At 51.8% G+C, this 19060-nt stretch overlaps 1 protein-coding gene, 9 non-coding genes and 3 pseudogenes across 10 annotated transcripts; all 13 read right to left on the bottom strand.

Moving 5' to 3' along the window:
* Window positions 1-1070: 1070 nt before the first annotated feature.
* On the bottom strand, window positions 1071-18587 carry LOC138771876 (zinc finger CCHC domain-containing protein 3-like). The gene is made up of 2 exons (XM_069951881.1): window positions 16903-18587; window positions 1071-1081 (listed from the first exon to the last, which is right to left on the bottom strand). The coding sequence occupies exons 1-2, from the start codon at window positions 18149-18151 to the stop codon at window positions 1071-1073; spliced, it is 1260 nt and encodes a 419-aa protein (XP_069807982.1). The 5' UTR covers window positions 18152-18587.
* On the bottom strand, window positions 1299-1441 carry LOC138773669 (U2 spliceosomal RNA; annotated as a pseudogene).
* LOC138773233 (U2 spliceosomal RNA) lies at window positions 2396-2586 on the bottom strand. The gene has a single exon (XR_011359942.1). It is a non-coding gene; the product is annotated as a U2 spliceosomal RNA (small nuclear RNA).
* LOC138773232 (U2 spliceosomal RNA) lies at window positions 3551-3741 on the bottom strand. The gene has a single exon (XR_011359941.1). It is a non-coding gene; the product is annotated as a U2 spliceosomal RNA (small nuclear RNA).
* Window positions 4708-4898, bottom strand: LOC138773231 (U2 spliceosomal RNA). Its single transcript, XR_011359940.1, has one exon. It is a non-coding gene; the product is annotated as a U2 spliceosomal RNA (small nuclear RNA).
* Window positions 5861-6051, bottom strand: LOC138773230 (U2 spliceosomal RNA). Its single transcript, XR_011359939.1, has one exon. It is a non-coding gene; the product is annotated as a U2 spliceosomal RNA (small nuclear RNA).
* Window positions 7023-7213, bottom strand: LOC138773229 (U2 spliceosomal RNA). The gene has a single exon (XR_011359938.1). It is a non-coding gene; the product is annotated as a U2 spliceosomal RNA (small nuclear RNA).
* Window positions 8168-8358, bottom strand: LOC138773227 (U2 spliceosomal RNA). Its single transcript, XR_011359936.1, has one exon. It is a non-coding gene; the product is annotated as a U2 spliceosomal RNA (small nuclear RNA).
* On the bottom strand, window positions 9321-9511 carry LOC138773226 (U2 spliceosomal RNA). The gene has a single exon (XR_011359935.1). It is a non-coding gene; the product is annotated as a U2 spliceosomal RNA (small nuclear RNA).
* Window positions 10474-10664, bottom strand: LOC138773225 (U2 spliceosomal RNA). The gene has a single exon (XR_011359934.1). It is a non-coding gene; the product is annotated as a U2 spliceosomal RNA (small nuclear RNA).
* On the bottom strand, window positions 11619-11809 carry LOC138773224 (U2 spliceosomal RNA). Its single transcript, XR_011359933.1, has one exon. It is a non-coding gene; the product is annotated as a U2 spliceosomal RNA (small nuclear RNA).
* On the bottom strand, window positions 12780-12951 carry LOC138773460 (U2 spliceosomal RNA; annotated as a pseudogene).
* On the bottom strand, window positions 18417-18559 carry LOC138773717 (U2 spliceosomal RNA; annotated as a pseudogene).
* Window positions 18588-19060: the final 473 nt, after the last annotated feature.

Raw genomic sequence — 19060 nt, 5'->3', positions numbered from 1 at the left:
AGGGAGAGGGGGGAGGGGGGGAAGGAGGGGAGGGGGAAGGGGTAGGGAGGGCGGGGGTGGGGGGAGGGTTAGGGGCCGTCGTCCTCTTACCCTCCTTCTTCTTCTTCTCCTTCTCCTTGGGCTTCTGCGCTGCTTGGGCTACGGCCGGCTGCTGGCCGGTCGGAGCTTTGGCAACCACGGATGCCCACGTTCTCTTTTCCCTCTGGGGGCAGGCCCTGTAGCTGTGGTCCGCATGGCCGCAGAGGTTGCAGGTTTTTGCCTTCGGACAGTCCTTGGTCCCATGCCCCGGCACTCGGCAGACTCTACAGGAATCTTCGCTGCAGTCCTTCGCCTGATGACCCTTCTTGCTGCATCTCCTGCAGATCTGCGGCATATCCGGGTAATAGATGAAGCCTGGAGCGTCACCCAAAGAGAAAGCCTGAGGCAGGTGCTGGAAACCGTCGTCCGATGACTCATCCCTGTTGAGCCTCACGACCACCGACCACTTGCCAGTCCAGAATCCAAGGCTGCTCAGGATCTTGGAGGGTTCCTTGACCACTGTGCAGTACCTTGCAAGGAATGTGGCGATGTCCTTGCCTGGGATGTACGGGTTAAGGATTGAAACCGTCACCCGCCTCTCCTCCCTTTGGATTAAGCAGTTGCTTACAAAGCGAGAGAAAGGGGATTCGGGCCTCGCTGCCTTTACCGCCTCCCAGTACCTCCTGCAGGTGTTGAAGGAGGCAAATGTCACATAGAAGATCCCAGTAAAGAAGAAGATGCTGAGGGTTTCAGCCTTGGAGAAACCCTGGTCCAGGACCATCTTCTTAGCGAACACATCCTCAGACATGTCCGGCTCTCTACCATCCACCTTCTTCAGTCGCATGGCCACCGTAGTGCGCATCCAGGGCCGCAGTGTAGGGACGCCTGGATCCGCAGCCTTGCTGGTCGTCGGCTGAGCTGGGGCGGCAGAGGAAGAGGCATCCACGACCTGGGCCTCCTGGCTCTTCCTCGCTTCCTTCCTCTGCTGGGTCTTCTCCGGTGCTGAAGAGGCCATCGCTTCTCCTGGTCGAGCTCCTTCCTGGTGGGCGGAGCTATGCAGATCCTCGTCGAAGGGGGCGGAGAGATGCAAATCCTCGTCGCCGGCTTCTTCGGGGTTCAGCGTCGTCCTTCTCGGGGTTCCGGGGCGTCTTCGTCGATCGTTCGTCGGCAGGCGGAATCGAAGTGGTTCTCCGGTCAAACCGTCGGGCACAGGACAATCGAGCAGCAGGCCGAGAGGAAGGTTCACTCTCGTTCCTGGGGAATAGCCCTACACCCAATAGCTGCAGTGAGCTTAAGACGAATTAAATCGCCGATGCCCAAAGGCCGAGTGCAGGGGGTACCCCAGGACCTGAGCCGTCAAGTCAAGGCAGTTCAGTAAGACAAGATACTACACTTGATCTTAGCCAAAAGGCCGAGAAGCGATGGCCACAACGGTTTCCCGAAAACTCCCCTTCTCGGACACCACGTCCTTCTTGTTAAGGCGAAGCCAGACATACATACCCTATTATGCGCTCCACCCTCTCAGATGGCGGACCGGACGTGCTTTCACACTGCATCTCCTATTGCCTAGCACTGCCTCTGTCTTCCTTTCTGCTCTCAAATCTGAATAGCTCCACCCCCCAATCACACTGCGTCTGCTTCCACCTGATGGATGGCAGACATACACGTCTCTGTCTCTGTCTCCGTCTCTGTCTGGCATACATGACATGCAGCTAGCTCTTTGGCTGGCTGTCTCTGTAGCTGGCTGGCTGTCTCTGTGGCTGGCTGCCTAGCTGGCTAGCTTATTATTAGTACCTACCTACCTACCTACCTACCTATCTATCTATCTATCTATCTATCTATCTATCTATCTATCTAATCTATCCTATCTATCCTATCTATTCTATCTAATGTATCTAATCTATCTATCAAAGAACATGGAGGGTGAATTCTCCCAGCTGGAGCCGTAGGCAGGCAGCATCAGCAGGATACATCGGCCGGCCACCAGGAAATCAAATCCAAAGGAAACGGTTTAATAAACTGCACCTACCTTTCCACCTACCTGCTCGGTCGCTTGACCGGCTGCAACTGAGCTGCTTGTTGTGCTGGCAGCTGTGTATAGCAGCAAAGCCTTGATGACATCACGTCCCGCGATGACATCACCAGCACTGGCCCGGCAGCCAAGTTGTAAACAACTCTGCCAGTTGGTTGCCATGGCAACAGAGGCCAGCAAGTCTTGGACAAACAAACTTTTCGTAGCCACACTCGGGCTAATTTTTCGGGGTCGGTCCACCTGCGCACAACACACTCGAGGGATGTTTCTTGCAAAACAGTAGTTTCAGGTGCAGCCGGCTTGTTTCCTTCTTCATTCTTTTGCTCTGTTTTTTGCAAACTCATTAGGGGGTGCACTGAACCTGGAGGCACTGCAATACCAGGTCAATGCCTGGAGAGGACAGAGCAAGCTCTTTTTCCATCTCCCTGTTCTAAAAATCCATTTAATATATGGTCCCCAGATAGGGGACGTATCAGATATTAAACTGATAAGAACAGATACTACACTTGATCTTAGCCAAAAGGCCGAGAAGCGATGGCCACAACGGTTTCCCGAAAACTCCCCTTCTCGGACACCACGTCCTTCTTGTTAAGGCGAAGCCAGACATACATACCCTATTATGCGCTCCACCCTCTCAGATGGCGGACCGGACGTGCTTTCACACTGCATCTCCTATTGCCTAGCACTGCCTCTGTCTTCCTTTCTGCTCTCAAATCTGAATAGCTCCACCCCCCAATCACACTGCGTCTGCTTCCACCTGATGGATGGCAGACATACACGTCTCTGTCTCTGTCTCCGTCTCTGTCTGGCATACATGACATGCAGCTAGCTCTTTGGCTGGCTGTCTCTGTAGCTGGCTGGCTGTCTCTGTGGCTGGCTGCCTAGCTGGCTAGCTTATTATTAGTACCTACCTACCTACCTACCTACCTATCTATCTATCTATCTATCTATCTATCTATCTATCTATATCTATCTATCTAATCTATCCTATCTATCCTATCTATTCTATCTAATGTATCTAATCTATCTATCAAAGAACATGGAGGGTGAATTCTCCCAGCTGGAGCCGTAGGCAGGCAGCATCAGCAGGATACATCGGCCGGCCACCAGGAAATCAAATCCAAAGGAAACGGTTTAATAAACTGCACCTACCTTTCCACCTACCTGCTCGGTCGCTTGACCGGCTGCAACTGAGCTGCTTGTTGTGCTGGCAGCTGTGTATAGCAGCAAAGCCTTGATGACATCACGTCCCGCGATGACATCACCAGCACTGGCCCGGCAGCCAAGTTGTAAACAACTCTGCCAGTTGGTTGCCATGGCAACAGAGGCCAGCAAGTCTTGGACAAACAAACTTTTCGTAGCCACACTCGGGCTAATTTTTCGGGGTCGGTCCACCTGCGCACAACACACTCGAGGGATGTTTCTTGCAAAACAGTAGTTTCAGGTGCAGCCGGCTTGTTTCCTTCTTCATTCTTTTGCTCTGTTTTTTGCAAACTCATTAGGGGGTGCACTGAACCTGGAGGCACTGCAATACCAGGTCAATGCCTGGAGAGGACAGAGCAAGCTCTTTTTCCATCTCCCTGTTCTAAAAATCCATTTAATATATGGTCCCCAGATAGGGGACGTATCAGATATTAAACTGATAAGAACAGATACTACACTTGATCTTAGCCAAAAGGCCGAGAAGCGATGGCCACAACGGTTTCCCGAAAACTCCCCTTCTCGGACACCACGTCCTTCTTGTTAAGGCGAAGCCAGACATACATACCCTATTATGCGCTCCACCCTCTCAGATGGCGGACCGGACGTGCTTTCACACTGCATCTCCTATTGCCTAGCACTGCCTCTGTCTTCCTTTCTGCTCTCAAATCTGAATAGCTCCACCCCCCAATCACACTGCGTCTGCTTCCACCTGATGGATGGCAGACATACACGTCTCTGTCTCTGTCTCCGTCTCTGTCTGGCATACATGACATGCAGCTAGCTCTTTGGCTGGCTGTCTCTGTAGCTGGCTGGCTGTCTCTGTGGCTGGCTGCCTAGCTGGCTAGCTTATTATTAGTACCTACCTACCTACCTACCTACCTATCTATCTATCTATCTATCTATCTATCTATCTATCTATCTATCTATCTATCTAATCTATCCTATCTATCCTATCTATTCTATCTAATGTATCTAATCTATCTATCAAAGAACATGGAGGGTGAATTCTCCCAGCTGGAGCCGTAGGCAGGCAGCATCAGCAGGATACATCGGCCGGCCACCAGGAAATCAAATCCAAAGGAAACGGTTTAATAAACTGCACCTACCTTTCCACCTACCTGCTCGGTCGCTTGACCGGCTGCAACTGAGCTGCTTGTTGTGCTGGCAGCTGTGTATAGCAGCAAAGCCTTGATGACATCACGTCCCGCGATGACATCACCAGCACTGGCCCGGCAGCCAAGTTGTAAACAACTCTGCCAGTTGGTTGCCATGGCAACAGAGGCCAGCAAGTCTTGGACAAACAAACTTTTCGTAGCCACACTCGGGCTAATTTTTCGGGGTCGGTCCACCTGCGCACAACACACTCGAGGGATGTTTCTTGCAAAACAGTAGTTTCAGGTGCAGCCGGCTTGTTTCCTTCTTCATTCTTTTGCTCTGTTTTTTGCAAACTCATTAGGGGGTGCACTGAACCTGGAGGCACTGCAATACCAGGTCAATGCCTGGAGAGGACAGAGCAAGCTCTTTTTCCATCTCCCTGTTCTAAAAATCCATTTAATATATGGTCCCCAGATAGGGGACGTATCAGATATTAAACTGATAAGAACAGATACTACACTTGATCTTAGCCAAAAGGCCGAGAAGCGATGGCCACAACGGTTTCCCGAAAACTCCCCTTCTCGGACACCACGTCCTTCTTGTTAAGGCGAAGCCAGACATACATACCCTATTATGCGCTCCACCCTCTCAGATGGCGGACCGGACGTGCTTTCACACTGCATCTCCTATTGCCTAGCACTGCCTCTGTCTTCCTTTCTGCTCTCAAATCTGAATAGCTCCACCCCCCAATCACACTGCGTCTGCTTCCACCTGATGGATGGCAGACATACACGTCTCTGTCTCTGTCTCCGTCTCTGTCTGGCATACATGACATGCAGCTAGCTCTTTGGCTGGCTGTCTCTGTAGCTGGCTGGCTGTCTCTGTGGCTGGCTGCCTAGCTGGCTAGCTTATTATTAGTACCTACCTACCTACCTACCTATCTATCTATCTATCTATCTATCTATCTATCTATCTATCTATCTATCTATCTAATCTATCCTATCTATCCTATCTATTCTATCTAATGTATCTAATCTATCTATCAAAGAACATGGAGGGTGAATTCTCCCAGCTGGAGCCGTAGGCAGGCAGCATCAGCAGGATACATCGGCCGGCCACCAGGAAATCAAATCCAAAGGAAACGGTTTAATAAACTGCACCTACCTTTCCACCTACCTGCTCGGTCGCTTGACCGGCTGCAACTGAGCTGCTTGTTGTGCTGGCAGCTGTGTATAGCAGCAAAGCCTTGATGACATCACGTCCCGCGATGACATCACCAGCACTGGCCCGGCAGCCAAGTTGTAAACAACTCTGCCAGTTGGTTGCCATGGCAACAGAGGCCAGCAAGTCTTGGACAAACAAACTTTTCGTAGCCACACTCGGGCTAATTTTTCGGGGTCGGTCCACCTGCGCACAACACACTCGAGGGATGTTTCTTGCAAAACAGTAGTTTCAGGTGCAGCCGGCTTGTTTCCTTCTTCATTCTTTTGCTCTGTTTTTTGCAAACTCATTAGGGGGTGCACTGAACCTGGAGGCACTGCAATACCAGGTCAATGCCTGGAGAGGACAGAGCAAGCTCTTTTTCCATCTCCCTGTTCTAAAAATCCATTTAATATATGGTCCCCAGATAGGGGACGTATCAGATATTAAACTGATAAGAACAGATACTACACTTGATCTTAGCCAAAAGGCCGAGAAGCGATGGCCACAACGGTTTCCCGAAAACTCCCCTTCTCGGACACCACGTCCTTCTTGTTAAGGCGAAGCCAGACATACATACCCTATTATGCGCTCCACCCTCTCAGATGGCGGACCGGACGTGCTTTCACACTGCATCTCCTATTGCCTAGCACTGCCTCTGTCTTCCTTTCTGCTCTCAAATCTGAATAGCTCCACCCCCCAATCACACTGCGTCTGCTTCCACCTGATGGATGGCAGACATACACGTCTCTGTCTCTGTCTCCGTCTCTGTCTGGCATACATGACATGCAGCTAGCTCTTTGGCTGGCTGTCTCTGTAGCTGGCTGGCTGTCTCTGTGGCTGGCTGCCTAGCTGGCTAGCTTATTATTAGTACCTACCTACCTACCTACCTACCTACCTATCTATCTATCTATCTATCTATCTATCTATCTATCTATCTATCTATCTAATCTAATCTATCCTATCTATCCTATCTATTCTATCTAATGTATCTAATCTATCTATCAAAGAACATGGAGGGTGAATTCTCCCAGCTGGAGCCGTAGGCAGGCAGCATCAGCAGGATACATCGGCCGGCCACCAGGAAATCAAATCCAAAGGAAACGGTTTAATAAACTGCACCTACCTTTCCACCTACCTGCTCGGTCGCTTGACCGGCTGCAACTGAGCTGCTTGTTGTGCTGGCAGCTGTGTATAGCAGCAAAGCCTTGATGACATCACGTCCCGCGATGACATCACCAGCACTGGCCCGGCAGCCAAGTTGTAAACAACTCTGCCAGTTGGTTGCCATGGCAACAGAGGCCAGCAAGTCTTGGACAAACAAACTTTTCGTAGCCACACTCGGGCTAATTTTTCGGGGTCGGTCCACCTGCGCACAACACACTCGAGGGATGTTTCTTGCAAAACAGTAGTTTCAGGTGCAGCCGGCTTGTTTCCTTCTTCATTCTTTTGCTCTGTTTTTTGCAAACTCATTAGGGGGTGCACTGAACCTGGAGGCACTGCAATACCAGGTCAATGCCTGGAGAGGACAGAGCAAGCTCTTTTTCCATCTCCCTGTTCTAAAAATCCATTTAATATATGGTCCCCAGATAGGGGACGTATCAGATATTAAACTGATAAGAACAGATACTACACTTGATCTTAGCCAAAAGGCCGAGAAGCGATGGCCACAACGGTTTCCCGAAAACTCCCCTTCTCGGACACCACGTCCTTCTTGTTAAGGCGAAGCCAGACATACATACCCTATTATGCGCTCCACCCTCTCAGATGGCGGACCGGACGTGCTTTCACACTGCATCTCCTATTGCCTAGCACTGCCTCTGTCTTCCTTTCTGCTCTCAAATCTGAATAGCTCCACCCCCCAATCACACTGCGTCTGCTTCCACCTGATGGATGGCAGACATACACGTCTCTGTCTCTGTCTCCGTCTCTGTCTGGCATACATGACATGCAGCTAGCTCTTTGGCTGGCTGTCTCTGTAGCTGGCTGGCTGTCTCTGTGGCTGGCTGCCTAGCTGGCTAGCTTATTATTAGTACCTACCTACCTACCTACCTACCTACCTACCTATCTATCTATCTATCTATCTATCTATCTATCTAATCTATCCTATCTATCCTATCTATTCTATCTAATGTATCTAATCTATCTATCAAAGAACATGGAGGGTGAATTCTCCCAGCTGGAGCCGTAGGCAGGCAGCATCAGCAGGATACATCGGCCGGCCACCAGGAAATCAAATCCAAAGGAAACGGTTTAATAAACTGCACCTACCTTTCCACCTACCTGCTCGGTCGCTTGACCGGCTGCAACTGAGCTGCTTGTTGTGCTGGCAGCTGTGTATAGCAGCAAAGCCTTGATGACATCACGTCCCGCGATGACATCACCAGCACTGGCCCGGCAGCCAAGTTGTAAACAACTCTGCCAGTTGGTTGCCATGGCAACAGAGGCCAGCAAGTCTTGGACAAACAAACTTTTCGTAGCCACACTCGGGCTAATTTTTCGGGGTCGGTCCACCTGCGCACAACACACTCGAGGGATGTTTCTTGCAAAACAGTAGTTTCAGGTGCAGCCGGCTTGTTTCCTTCTTCATTCTTTTGCTCTGTTTTTTGCAAACTCATTAGGGGGTGCACTGAACCTGGAGGCACTGCAATACCAGGTCAATGCCTGGAGAGGACAGAGCAAGCTCTTTTTCCATCTCCCTGTTCTAAAAATCCATTTAATATATGGTCCCCAGATAGGGGACGTATCAGATATTAAACTGATAAGAACAGATACTACACTTGATCTTAGCCAAAAGGCCGAGAAGCGATGGCCACAACGGTTTCCCGAAAACTCCCCTTCTCGGACACCACGTCCTTCTTGTTAAGGCGAAGCCAGACATACATACCCTATTATGCGCTCCACCCTCTCAGATGGCGGACCGGACGTGCTTTCACACTGCATCTCCTATTGCCTAGCACTGCCTCTGTCTTCCTTTCTGCTCTCAAATCTGAATAGCTCCACCCCCCAATCACACTGCGTCTGCTTCCACCTGATGGATGGCAGACATACACGTCTCTGTCTCTGTCTCCGTCTCTGTCTGGCATACATGACATGCAGCTAGCTCTTTGGCTGGCTGTCTCTGTAGCTGGCTGGCTGTCTCTGTGGCTGGCTGCCTAGCTGGCTAGCTTATTATTAGTACCTACCTACCTACCTACCTACCTATCTATCTATCTATCTATCTATCTATCTATCTATCTATCTATCTATCTAATCTATCCTATCTATCCTATCTATTCTATCTAATGTATCTAATCTATCTATCAAAGAACATGGAGGGTGAATTCTCCCAGCTGGAGCCGTAGGCAGGCAGCATCAGCAGGATACATCGGCCGGCCACCAGGAAATCAAATCCAAAGGAAACGGTTTAATAAACTGCACCTACCTTTCCACCTACCTGCTCGGTCGCTTGACCGGCTGCAACTGAGCTGCTTGTTGTGCTGGCAGCTGTGTATAGCAGCAAAGCCTTGATGACATCACGTCCCGCGATGACATCACCAGCACTGGCCCGGCAGCCAAGTTGTAAACAACTCTGCCAGTTGGTTGCCATGGCAACAGAGGCCAGCAAGTCTTGGACAAACAAACTTTTCGTAGCCACACTCGGGCTAATTTTTCGGGGTCGGTCCACCTGCGCACAACACACTCGAGGGATGTTTCTTGCAAAACAGTAGTTTCAGGTGCAGCCGGCTTGTTTCCTTCTTCATTCTTTTGCTCTGTTTTTTGCAAACTCATTAGGGGGTGCACTGAACCTGGAGGCACTGCAATACCAGGTCAATGCCTGGAGAGGACAGAGCAAGCTCTTTTTCCATCTCCCTGTTCTAAAAATCCATTTAATATATGGTCCCCAGATAGGGGACGTATCAGATATTAAACTGATAAGAACAGATACTACACTTGATCTTAGCCAAAAGGCCGAGAAGCGATGGCCACAACGGTTTCCCGAAAACTCCCCTTCTCGGACACCACGTCCTTCTTGTTAAGGCGAAGCCAGACATACATACCCTATTATGCGCTCCACCCTCTCAGATGGCGGACCGGACGTGCTTTCACACTGCATCTCCTATTGCCTAGCACTGCCTCTGTCTTCCTTTCTGCTCTCAAATCTGAATAGCTCCACCCCCCAATCACACTGCGTCTGCTTCCACCTGATGGATGGCAGACATACACGTCTCTGTCTCTGTCTCCGTCTCTGTCTGGCATACATGACATGCAGCTAGCTCTTTGGCTGGCTGTCTCTGTAGCTGGCTGGCTGTCTCTGTGGCTGGCTGCCTAGCTGGCTAGCTTATTATTAGTACCTACCTACCTACCTACCTACCTATCTATCTATCTATCTATCTATCTATCTATCTATCTATCTATCTATCTAATCTATCCTATCTATCCTATCTATTCTATCTAATGTATCTAATCTATCTATCAAAGAACATGGAGGGTGAATTCTCCCAGCTGGAGCCGTAGGCAGGCAGCATCAGCAGGATACATCGGCCGGCCACCAGGAAATCAAATCCAAAGGAAACGGTTTAATAAACTGCACCTACCTTTCCACCTACCTGCTCGGTCGCTTGACCGGCTGCAACTGAGCTGCTTGTTGTGCTGGCAGCTGTGTATAGCAGCAAAGCCTTGATGACATCACGTCCCGCGATGACATCACCAGCACTGGCCCGGCAGCCAAGTTGTAAACAACTCTGCCAGTTGGTTGCCATGGCAACAGAGGCCAGCAAGTCTTGGACAAACAAACTTTTCGTAGCCACACTCGGGCTAATTTTTCGGGGTCGGTCCACCTGCGCACAACACACTCGAGGGATGTTTCTTGCAAAACAGTAGTTTCAGGTGCAGCCGGCTTGTTTCCTTCTTCATTCTTTTGCTCTGTTTTTTGCAAACTCATTAGGGGGTGCACTGAACCTGGAGGCACTGCAATACCAGGTCAATGCCTGGAGAGGACAGAGCAAGCTCTTTTTCCATCTCCCTGTTCTAAAAATCCATTTAATATATGGTCCCCAGATAGGGGACGTATCAGATATTAAACTGATAAGAACAGATACTACACTTGATCTTAGCCAAAAGGCCGAGAAGCGATGGCCACAACGGTTTCCCGAAAACTCCCCTTCTCGGACACCACGTCCTTCTTGTTAAGGCGAAGCCAGACATACATACCCTATTATGCGCTCCACCCTCTCAGATGGCGGACCGGACGTGCTTTCACACTGCATCTCCTATTGCCTAGCACTGCCTCTGTCTTCCTTTCTGCTCTCAAATCTGAATAGCTCCACCCCCCAATCACACTGCGTCTGCTTCCACCTGATGGATGGCAGACATACACGTCTCTGTCTCTGTCTCCGTCTCTGTCTGGCATACATGACATGCAGCTAGCTCTTTGGCTGGCTGTCTCTGTAGCTGGCTGGCTGTCTCTGTGGCTGGCTGCCTAGCTGGCTAGCTTATTATTAGTACCTACCTACCTACCTACCTACCTATCTATCTATCTATCTATCTATCTATCTATCTATCTATCTAATCTATCCTATCTATCCTATCTATTCTATCTAATGTATCTAATCTATCTATCAAAGAACATGGAGGGTGAATTCTCCCAGCTGGAGCCGTAGGCAGGCAGCATCAGCAGGATACATCGGCCGGCCACCAGGAAATCAAATCCAAAGGAAACGGTTTAATAAACTGCACCTACCTTTCCACCTACCTGCTCGGTCGCTTGACCGGCTGCAACTGAGCTGCTTGTTGTGCTGGCAGCTGTGTATAGCAGCAAAGCCTTGATGACATCACGTCCCGCGATGACATCACCAGCACTGGCCCGGCAGCCAAGTTGTAAACAACTCTGCCAGTTGGTTGCCATGGCAACAGAGGCCAGCAAGTCTTGGACAAACAAACTTTTCGTAGCCACACTCGGGCTAATTTTTCGGGGTCGGTCCACCTGCGCACAACACACTCGAGGGATGTTTCTTGCAAAACAGTAGTTTCAGGTGCAGCCGGCTTGTTTCCTTCTTCATTCTTTTGCTCTGTTTTTTGCAAACTCATTAGGGGGTGCACTGAACCTGGAGGCACTGCAATACCAGGTCAATGCCTGGAGAGGACAGAGCAAGCTCTTTTTCCATCTCCCTGTTCTAAAAATCCATTTAATATATGGTCCCCAGATAGGGGACGTATCAGATATTAAACTGATAAGAACAGATACTACACTTGATCTTAGCCAAAAGGCCGAGAAGCGATGGCCACAACGGTTTCCCGAAAACTCCCCTTCTCGGACACCACGTCCTTCTTGTTAAGGCGAAGCCAGACATACATACCCTATTATGCGCTCCACCCTCTCAGATGGCGGACCGGACGTGCTTTCACACTGCATCTCCTATTGCCTAGCACTGCCTCTGTCTTCCTTTCTGCTCTCAAATCTGAATAGCTCCACCCCCCAATCACACTGCGTCTGCTTCCACCTGATGGATGGCAGACATACACGTCTCTGTCTCTGTCTCCGTCTCTGTCTGGCATACATGACATGCAGCTAGCTCTTTGGCTGGCTGTCTCTGTAGCTGGCTGGCTGTCTCTGTGGCTGGCTGCCTAGCTGGCTAGCTTATTATTAGTACCTACCTACCTACCTACCTACCTATCTATCTATCTATCTATCTATCTATCTATCTATCTATCTATCTATCTATCTATCTAATCTATCCTATCTATCCTATCTATTCTATCTAATGTATCTAATCTATCTATCAAAGAACATGGAGGGTGAATTCTCCCAGCTGGAGCCGTAGGCAGGCAGCATCAGCAGGATACATCGGCCGGCCACCAGGAAATCAAATCCAAAGGAAACGGTTTAATAAACTGCACCTACCTTTCCACCTACCTGCTCGGTCGCTTGACCGGCTGCAACTGAGCTGCTTGTTGTGCTGGCAGCTGTGTATAGCAGCAAAGCCTTGATGACATCACGTCCCGCGATGACATCACCAGCACTGGCCCGGCAGCCAAGTTGTAAACAACTCTGCCAGTTGGTTGCCATGGCAACAGAGGCCAGCAAGTCTTGGACAAACAAACTTTTCGTAGCCACACTCGGGCTAATTTTTCGGGGTCGGTCCACCTGCGCACAACACACTCGAGGGATGTTTCTTGCAAAACAGTAGTTTCAGGTGCAGCCGGCTTGTTTCCTTCTTCATTCTTTTGCTCTGTTTTTTGCAAACTCATTAGGGGGTGCACTGAACCTGGAGGCACTGCAATACCAGGTCAATGCCTGGAGAGGACAGAGCAAGCTCTTTTTCCATCTCCCTGTTCTAAAAATCCATTTAATATATGGTCCCCAGATAGGGGACGTATCAGATATTAAACTGATAAGAACAGATTTTTTTGATTGAAAATATCTTTATTACAATCAGTCGTCGTCAGGCATACATAAACTGTGACGCAGCACAGTTCAATAAATAAGACACTACATACTCAGCACCATGGTACAACATACAGCACAGGCTCCCTACGCTATACATCATACCACCCGCTACACTAACATTCCTGCATACCTTAACAATCCTAAAACAACAAACAATAAAGCAATACAGACAAGTGATGGGGTAAGGGGGGTGGGAGAGAGGGGGGTAGGGAGGGGAAATCACAGGCCCGAAGCTTTATTGAAAGACAACACAACACAAGGGGAGAGGGGGAAGGAGAGGGGTATCAATCCTCTTCTTCCTGGTCCGATCTGTCCATGATGGAATAGTCTCTGAGCAGGCTGTGGACCAGCCTGCGGCAGTCCAGAAAGGACATCCTCTCCTTCTTCAGAATGAGGCGGTTCCTGGCAAGCCATATAGCGTCCTTAAAACAGTTCATAAGGCGCCAGGCCTCCCGGGTTGCCTCATCGCCGAAATTCCCAGGGAACAGGCCGTACAGCACCGCGCAGTGCGTTAGCCTGTTCCTGGGCACACAGTCACTGAGTTCAAGTTCCAGGGCGTCCAACAGGCCCTGAGCAAACGGACACTGCCAAAAGAGGTGCGAAGATGTTTCCTCCACGAAGGGGCACCGGGGGCAGTACCGCGTTTTGCACAGGTTGCGGGCATGCATGAATGACCTCAAAGGCAGTCCCCCCTGAATGGCCATCCAAGACAAGTCCTTGTGCCCGTTGGTCAGCTTTGCCGAAGCCACATTTGTCCATACAGTCTCTGCGGTGGCCGCAGCGAGCCCTGGAACGAGCTCCATAGAGTCCTGTGCTCTGATGAGCTTGTGGACAGTTTTTGGCTTCCACAAGTCGGGCTTGAGTCCCTCCAGTTGGTGTTCCCTCACAAACTTGACGACGCCCCCGTAGAACCAGGGAGTGTGCCAGTTGTAAGGGATGGAGCTGTCCCACTTGTCCCAGCTCAGACCCCTCCAGAGGGGGAGGAGGAACAGGCGAGACATGGACCTGCCCGCAGAGCCATTCTTCTGTTGCAGAGTCCTCCGCACACAGTCACATACAAAGGCTGCCCGCAGCAAGGTAGGGATATCCGGAACACCTTTTCCGCCCTTGCGGGGTTCCTTGTACATCACGGAGCGCTTCACTCTGTCCATTTTGGAGCCCCAGATGAAACAAAACACGGTCCTGGTGATGGCCCTGCAGACGGTGACATGGGGGGGCCAGGCCTGTGCGGTGTACTGGAGCACAGGCAGAACTTCGTTCCTCAGGACCAATGCTTTGCCCTCAATGGTGAGGTGTCTGAGGCTCCACAGCCCGATCTTCGTATTGACCTTAGCCAATCGCTCTTCCCAGGACTTGAGGGCCGCGCCTTCCTTTCCGAACCAGACTCCAAGGATCTTGATGAAGTCCGGTTTGATGGTAAACGGGAAGGGGGCGGAGGAAGCCAGGTGCCACTCCCCGAAGAGCATAGCCTCCGACTTCCCGCAGTTGACCTTTGCCCCTGAAGCCTTTCCGAACTTCTCGCAGGTCTGGACGAGTGCGGTCACCGAACGCTGGTCAGCGCAGAAGACGGTCACGTCGTCCATGTACAGCGAGCACTTGACCTCGTGTCGATCGGGTCCGGGTACGGTGATCCCTCTGATCTCTCCGTTCTGCCGTATAGCCTCCGCGAAGGATTCTATAACACAAACAAAAAGGAGAGGTGAGAGAGGGCAGCCTTGTCTGACCCCAGAAAGAACCGGAAAGGGGTCAGTCTTCCAGCCGTTCACCAGTACCCTGCTGAAAATATCAAAATACATCACGTTAACAAAACGACAAAACATATCACCAAGTCCTAACCTACGCAGTGCCCTGCCCATGAACTCGTGAGAGACCCGGTCGAAAGCCTTCTCCTGATCAAGGCTGACCAGGGCCGCGTGTGCACGGCGGCTTTGGATGTAATGGACCGTGTCCCTCACTAGGGCGAGGCTGTCTGCGATCCTGCGGCCGGGAATGCCACAGGTCTGGTCCAGATGGACGACCCGACCGATGACCTTCTTCAGCCGGTTGGCCAGCACCTTGGCGAGGATTTTGTAGTCCACGTTCAAGAGAGAGATGGGACGCCAATTTTTCAAGTCACATCTCTCCCCCTTCCGCTTATACAGGATCGTGATCATACCCTCCCTCAACGACGGAGGCATTCTGCCCTCCACCACCATCTCCTCGTACAGCTCCAACAGGTCCGGGCAAATGAGATCCCCCAGCGCTACATAGAGCTCCGCTGGGAGACCATCACTGCCCGGGGTCCTGCCAGGCCTAAAGGATTTAGCGGCAGAGAGCAGCTCCCCCACCGTCAAGGGGGCGTCCGTGGCCGACGCACCTGCGGGATCAACAACGTTAGTGATACCTGACAGGAACTCGTCGGCCACTTCGGAGTCGGTGGTCTTCGGGGCGTAGAGGCTGCGGTAGAAGCTAGTGACAACCCCCATCACGTCCTCTTTGCCCTTCCGCAAACTTCCGGTCTCATCCCGCAGCTCAGTCAGGGGCGTGTGGCCGGCGTGGAGTTTCCTGAAAAAGAACGAGTTACATTTCTCACCCTTCTCCAGGTTCTCCACCTTGGAACGGAAGACGATTCGCTTGGATTCCTCCTCAAAGTGCCTTTGCAAGCTCTTTTTGGTCTCCTCCAGCTCCTCCTTCACGTCCCAGCCGCACCGGAGAAGGTCTTGCAGTGACCGCAGCTCGCGCTGCAGCCTCCTGAAGTCCCTCTTTCTTCCGCACGCCTGTTGACGACTCTTGGCCTGAAAGAAACTGCGAAATTGAACCTTAACAAATTCCCACCAATCACTGACACGCTCAAACATACATTTATCGTTGCGCCATACGATGTAGGCCTCTCTAAGCTCCTCCAGAACCTCCTCCTGAGCCAGTAGAGCACAATTCAGCTTCCAAGAGCCTGGGCCAGATGGGAAACCATGGCCCAGAACCCCTTGAAACAGAATGGCCCTGTGGTCAGAGAAGAAGCAGGGAACCATAGAGTGCCTAGTCTGCCTGACTGCTCGAGAGGCAAACACAAAGTCAATCCGAGAACGGAGCGAGCCATCGGGGCGGCTCCATGTATAATTAACAGAGCCGTTCCCGATGGACCCAACAACGTCCTGCAAGGATGCTTCAGTCACCATCTCGATGAGCAGTTTGGATGTGACATCCAACTTGACAGATGTCCCAGAACTGCGTCCGTCCGCTTCAATGGGGCAGTTGAAGTCCCCACCCAACACTACAGCCCTGGAGGTTGCGAGCTGGGCCCGCAGGGCCTGGAATAGTTCCAGACGCGCACCCTTCTCAGGAGAGGCATACACATTGATGAGCCTTACGGGCTCCCCCGCCCAAGAGCCGTCTGCAATTAGCAATCTGCCACAGACAAGCTCCTGAACAGAATCAAGTGTAAAGTTGCCTCCCCTGATCAGGATGGCGACCCCTGCGGACTTACAGTCGCCCCCGCCGGACCAGTAGGAGGGACCGTGGGACCACTGCCTGGCCAGATGGTTGTAGGACCTAGAAGAGGACAGAGCACATTCCTGCAACATATACACATCGCACAACTGAGCATTTAAAAACGAAAGAACTGTCTGGAATCTAGACCTATCTCTCATACTCCGCACATTTAAGCTAAAGATGGAAAGATTAGCCATGGGGAGAAAAGAAAAGGGTTAGTCACAGACTCATACGATACCACTCCGGTCGGGCGGATCCTCTTCTTCGGGGCCCGCCGGCCCGACCCATTCCCGTATGCACTCCTCCAGCGCCTCTTTCAGGTGTGCATTCTCTGGGACGTCCTCGAAGTCGAAAGCCTCCGGTTCGTCGACCAGATTCTCCACCACCTGATCCATGTCGCTTTCCTCCGGGAGGTCATCTTCGCAGACCTCGATGATCTTTTTCTTGGAGGTCTCAGCCGATGGGCTGTCCCTCACTTTCCTCTTCCTGTCGGGAACCACTGTGGGGACAAGAGGGGGAAAATCCTCCAAGGAGAGAACCACAGCAGCGGGAGGAAAGGTTAGTGCTGCTGGGTTGGGGGAGTGGGGTGGGAGGGTGGGGGTAGGGGCGGGGGACAGGGGACCCACTGAGGCAATGGGATAGGGGAGGGATTCCTCAGTGGGGGTGGGCGGGGAGGGAGAGGGGGGAGGGGGGGAAGGAGGGGAGGGGGAAGGGGTAGGGAGGGCGGGGGTGGGGGGAGGGTTAGGGGCCGTCGTCCTCTTACCCTCCTTCTTCTTCGTCTCCTTCTCCTTGGGCTTCTGCGCTGCTTGGGCTACGGCCGGCTGCTGGCCGGTCGGAGCTTTGGCAACCACGGATGCCCACGTTCTCTTTTCCCTCTGGGGGCAGGCCCTGTAGCTGTGGTCCGCATGGCCGCAGAGGTTGCAGGTTTTTGCCTTCGGACAGTCCTTGGTCCCATGCCCCGGCACTCGGCAGACTCTACAGGAATCTTCGCTGCAGTCCTTCGCCTGATGACCCTTCTTGCTGCATCTCCTGCAGATCTGCGGCATATCCGGGTAATAGATGAAGCCTGGAGCGTCACCCAAAGAGAAAGCCTGAGGCAGGTGCTGGAAACCGTCGTCCGATGACTCATCCCTGTTGAGCCTCACGACCACCGACCACTTGCCAGTCCAGAATCCAAGGCTGCTCAGGATCTTGGAGGGTTCCTTGACCACTGTGCAGTACCTTGCAAGGAATGTGGCGATGTCCTTGCCTGGGATGTACGGGTTAAGGATTGAAACCGTCACCCGCCTCTCCTCCCTTTGGATTAAGCAGTTGCTTACAAAGCGAGAGAAAGGGGATTCGGGCCTCGCTGCCTTTACCGCCTCCCAGTACCTCCTGCAGGTGTTGAAGGAGGCAAATGTCACATAGAAGATCCCAGTAAAGAAGAAGATGCTGAGGGTTTCAGCCTTGGAGAAACCCTGGTCCAGGACCATCTTCTTGGCGAACACATCCTCAGACATGTCCGGCTCTCTACCATCCACCTTCTTCAGTCGCATGGCCACCGTAGTGCGCATCCAGGGCCGCAGTGTAGGGACGCCTGGATCCGCAGCCTTGCTGGTCGTCGGCTGAGCTGGGGCGGCAGAGGAAGAGGCATCCACGACCTGGGCCTCCTGGCTCTTCCTCGCTTCCTTCCTCTGCTGGGTCTTCTCCGGTGCTGAAGAGGCCATCGCTTCTCCTGGTCGAGCTCCTTCCTGGTGGGCGGAGCTATGCAGATCCTCGTCGAAGGGGGCGGAGAGATGCAAATCCTCGTCGCCGGCTTCTTCGGGGTTCAGCGTCTTCCTTCTCGGGGTTCCGGGGCGTCTTCGTCGATCGTTCGTCGGTAGGCGGGATCGAAGTGGTTCTCCGGTCAAACCGTCGGGCACAGGACAATCGAGCAGCAGGCCGAGAGGAAGGTTCACTCTCGTTCCTGGGGAATAGCCCTACACCCAATAGCTGCAGTGAGCTTAAGACGAATTAAATCGCCGATGCCCAAAGGCCGAGTGCAGGGGGTACCCCAGGACCTGAGCCGTCAAGTCAAGGCAGTTCAGTAAGACAAGGTACTACACTTGATCTTAGCCAAAAGGCCGAGAAGCGATGGCCACAACGGTTTCCCGAAAACTCCCCTTCTCGGACACCACGTCCTTCTTGTTAAGGCGAAGCCAGACATACATACCCTATTATGCGCTCCACCCTCTCAGATGGCGGACCGGACGTGCTTTCACACTGCATCTCCTATTGCCTAGCACTGCCTCTGTCTTCCTTTCTGCTCTCAAATCTGAATAGCTCCACCCCCCAATCACACTGCGTCTGCTTCCACCTGATGGATGGCAGACATACACGTCTCTGTCTCTGTCTCCGTCTCTGTCTGGCATACATGACATGCAGCTAGCTCTTTGGCTGGCTGTCTCTGTAGCTGGCTGGCTGTCTCTGTGGCTGGCTGCCTAGCTGGCTAGCTTATTATTAGTACCTACCTACCTACCTACCTACCTATCTATCTATCTATCTATCTATCTATCTATCTATCTATCTATCTATCTAATCTATCCTATCTATCCTATCTATTCTATCTAATGTATCTAATCTATCTATCAAAGAAC

This window comes from Dendropsophus ebraccatus, chromosome 14 (assembly GCF_027789765.1).
Source record: "Dendropsophus ebraccatus isolate aDenEbr1 chromosome 14, aDenEbr1.pat, whole genome shotgun sequence".
Classification (NCBI taxonomy): Eukaryota; Metazoa; Chordata; class Amphibia; order Anura; family Hylidae; genus Dendropsophus; species Dendropsophus ebraccatus.
This window is presented reverse-complemented; position numbering and strand designations above follow the sequence as displayed.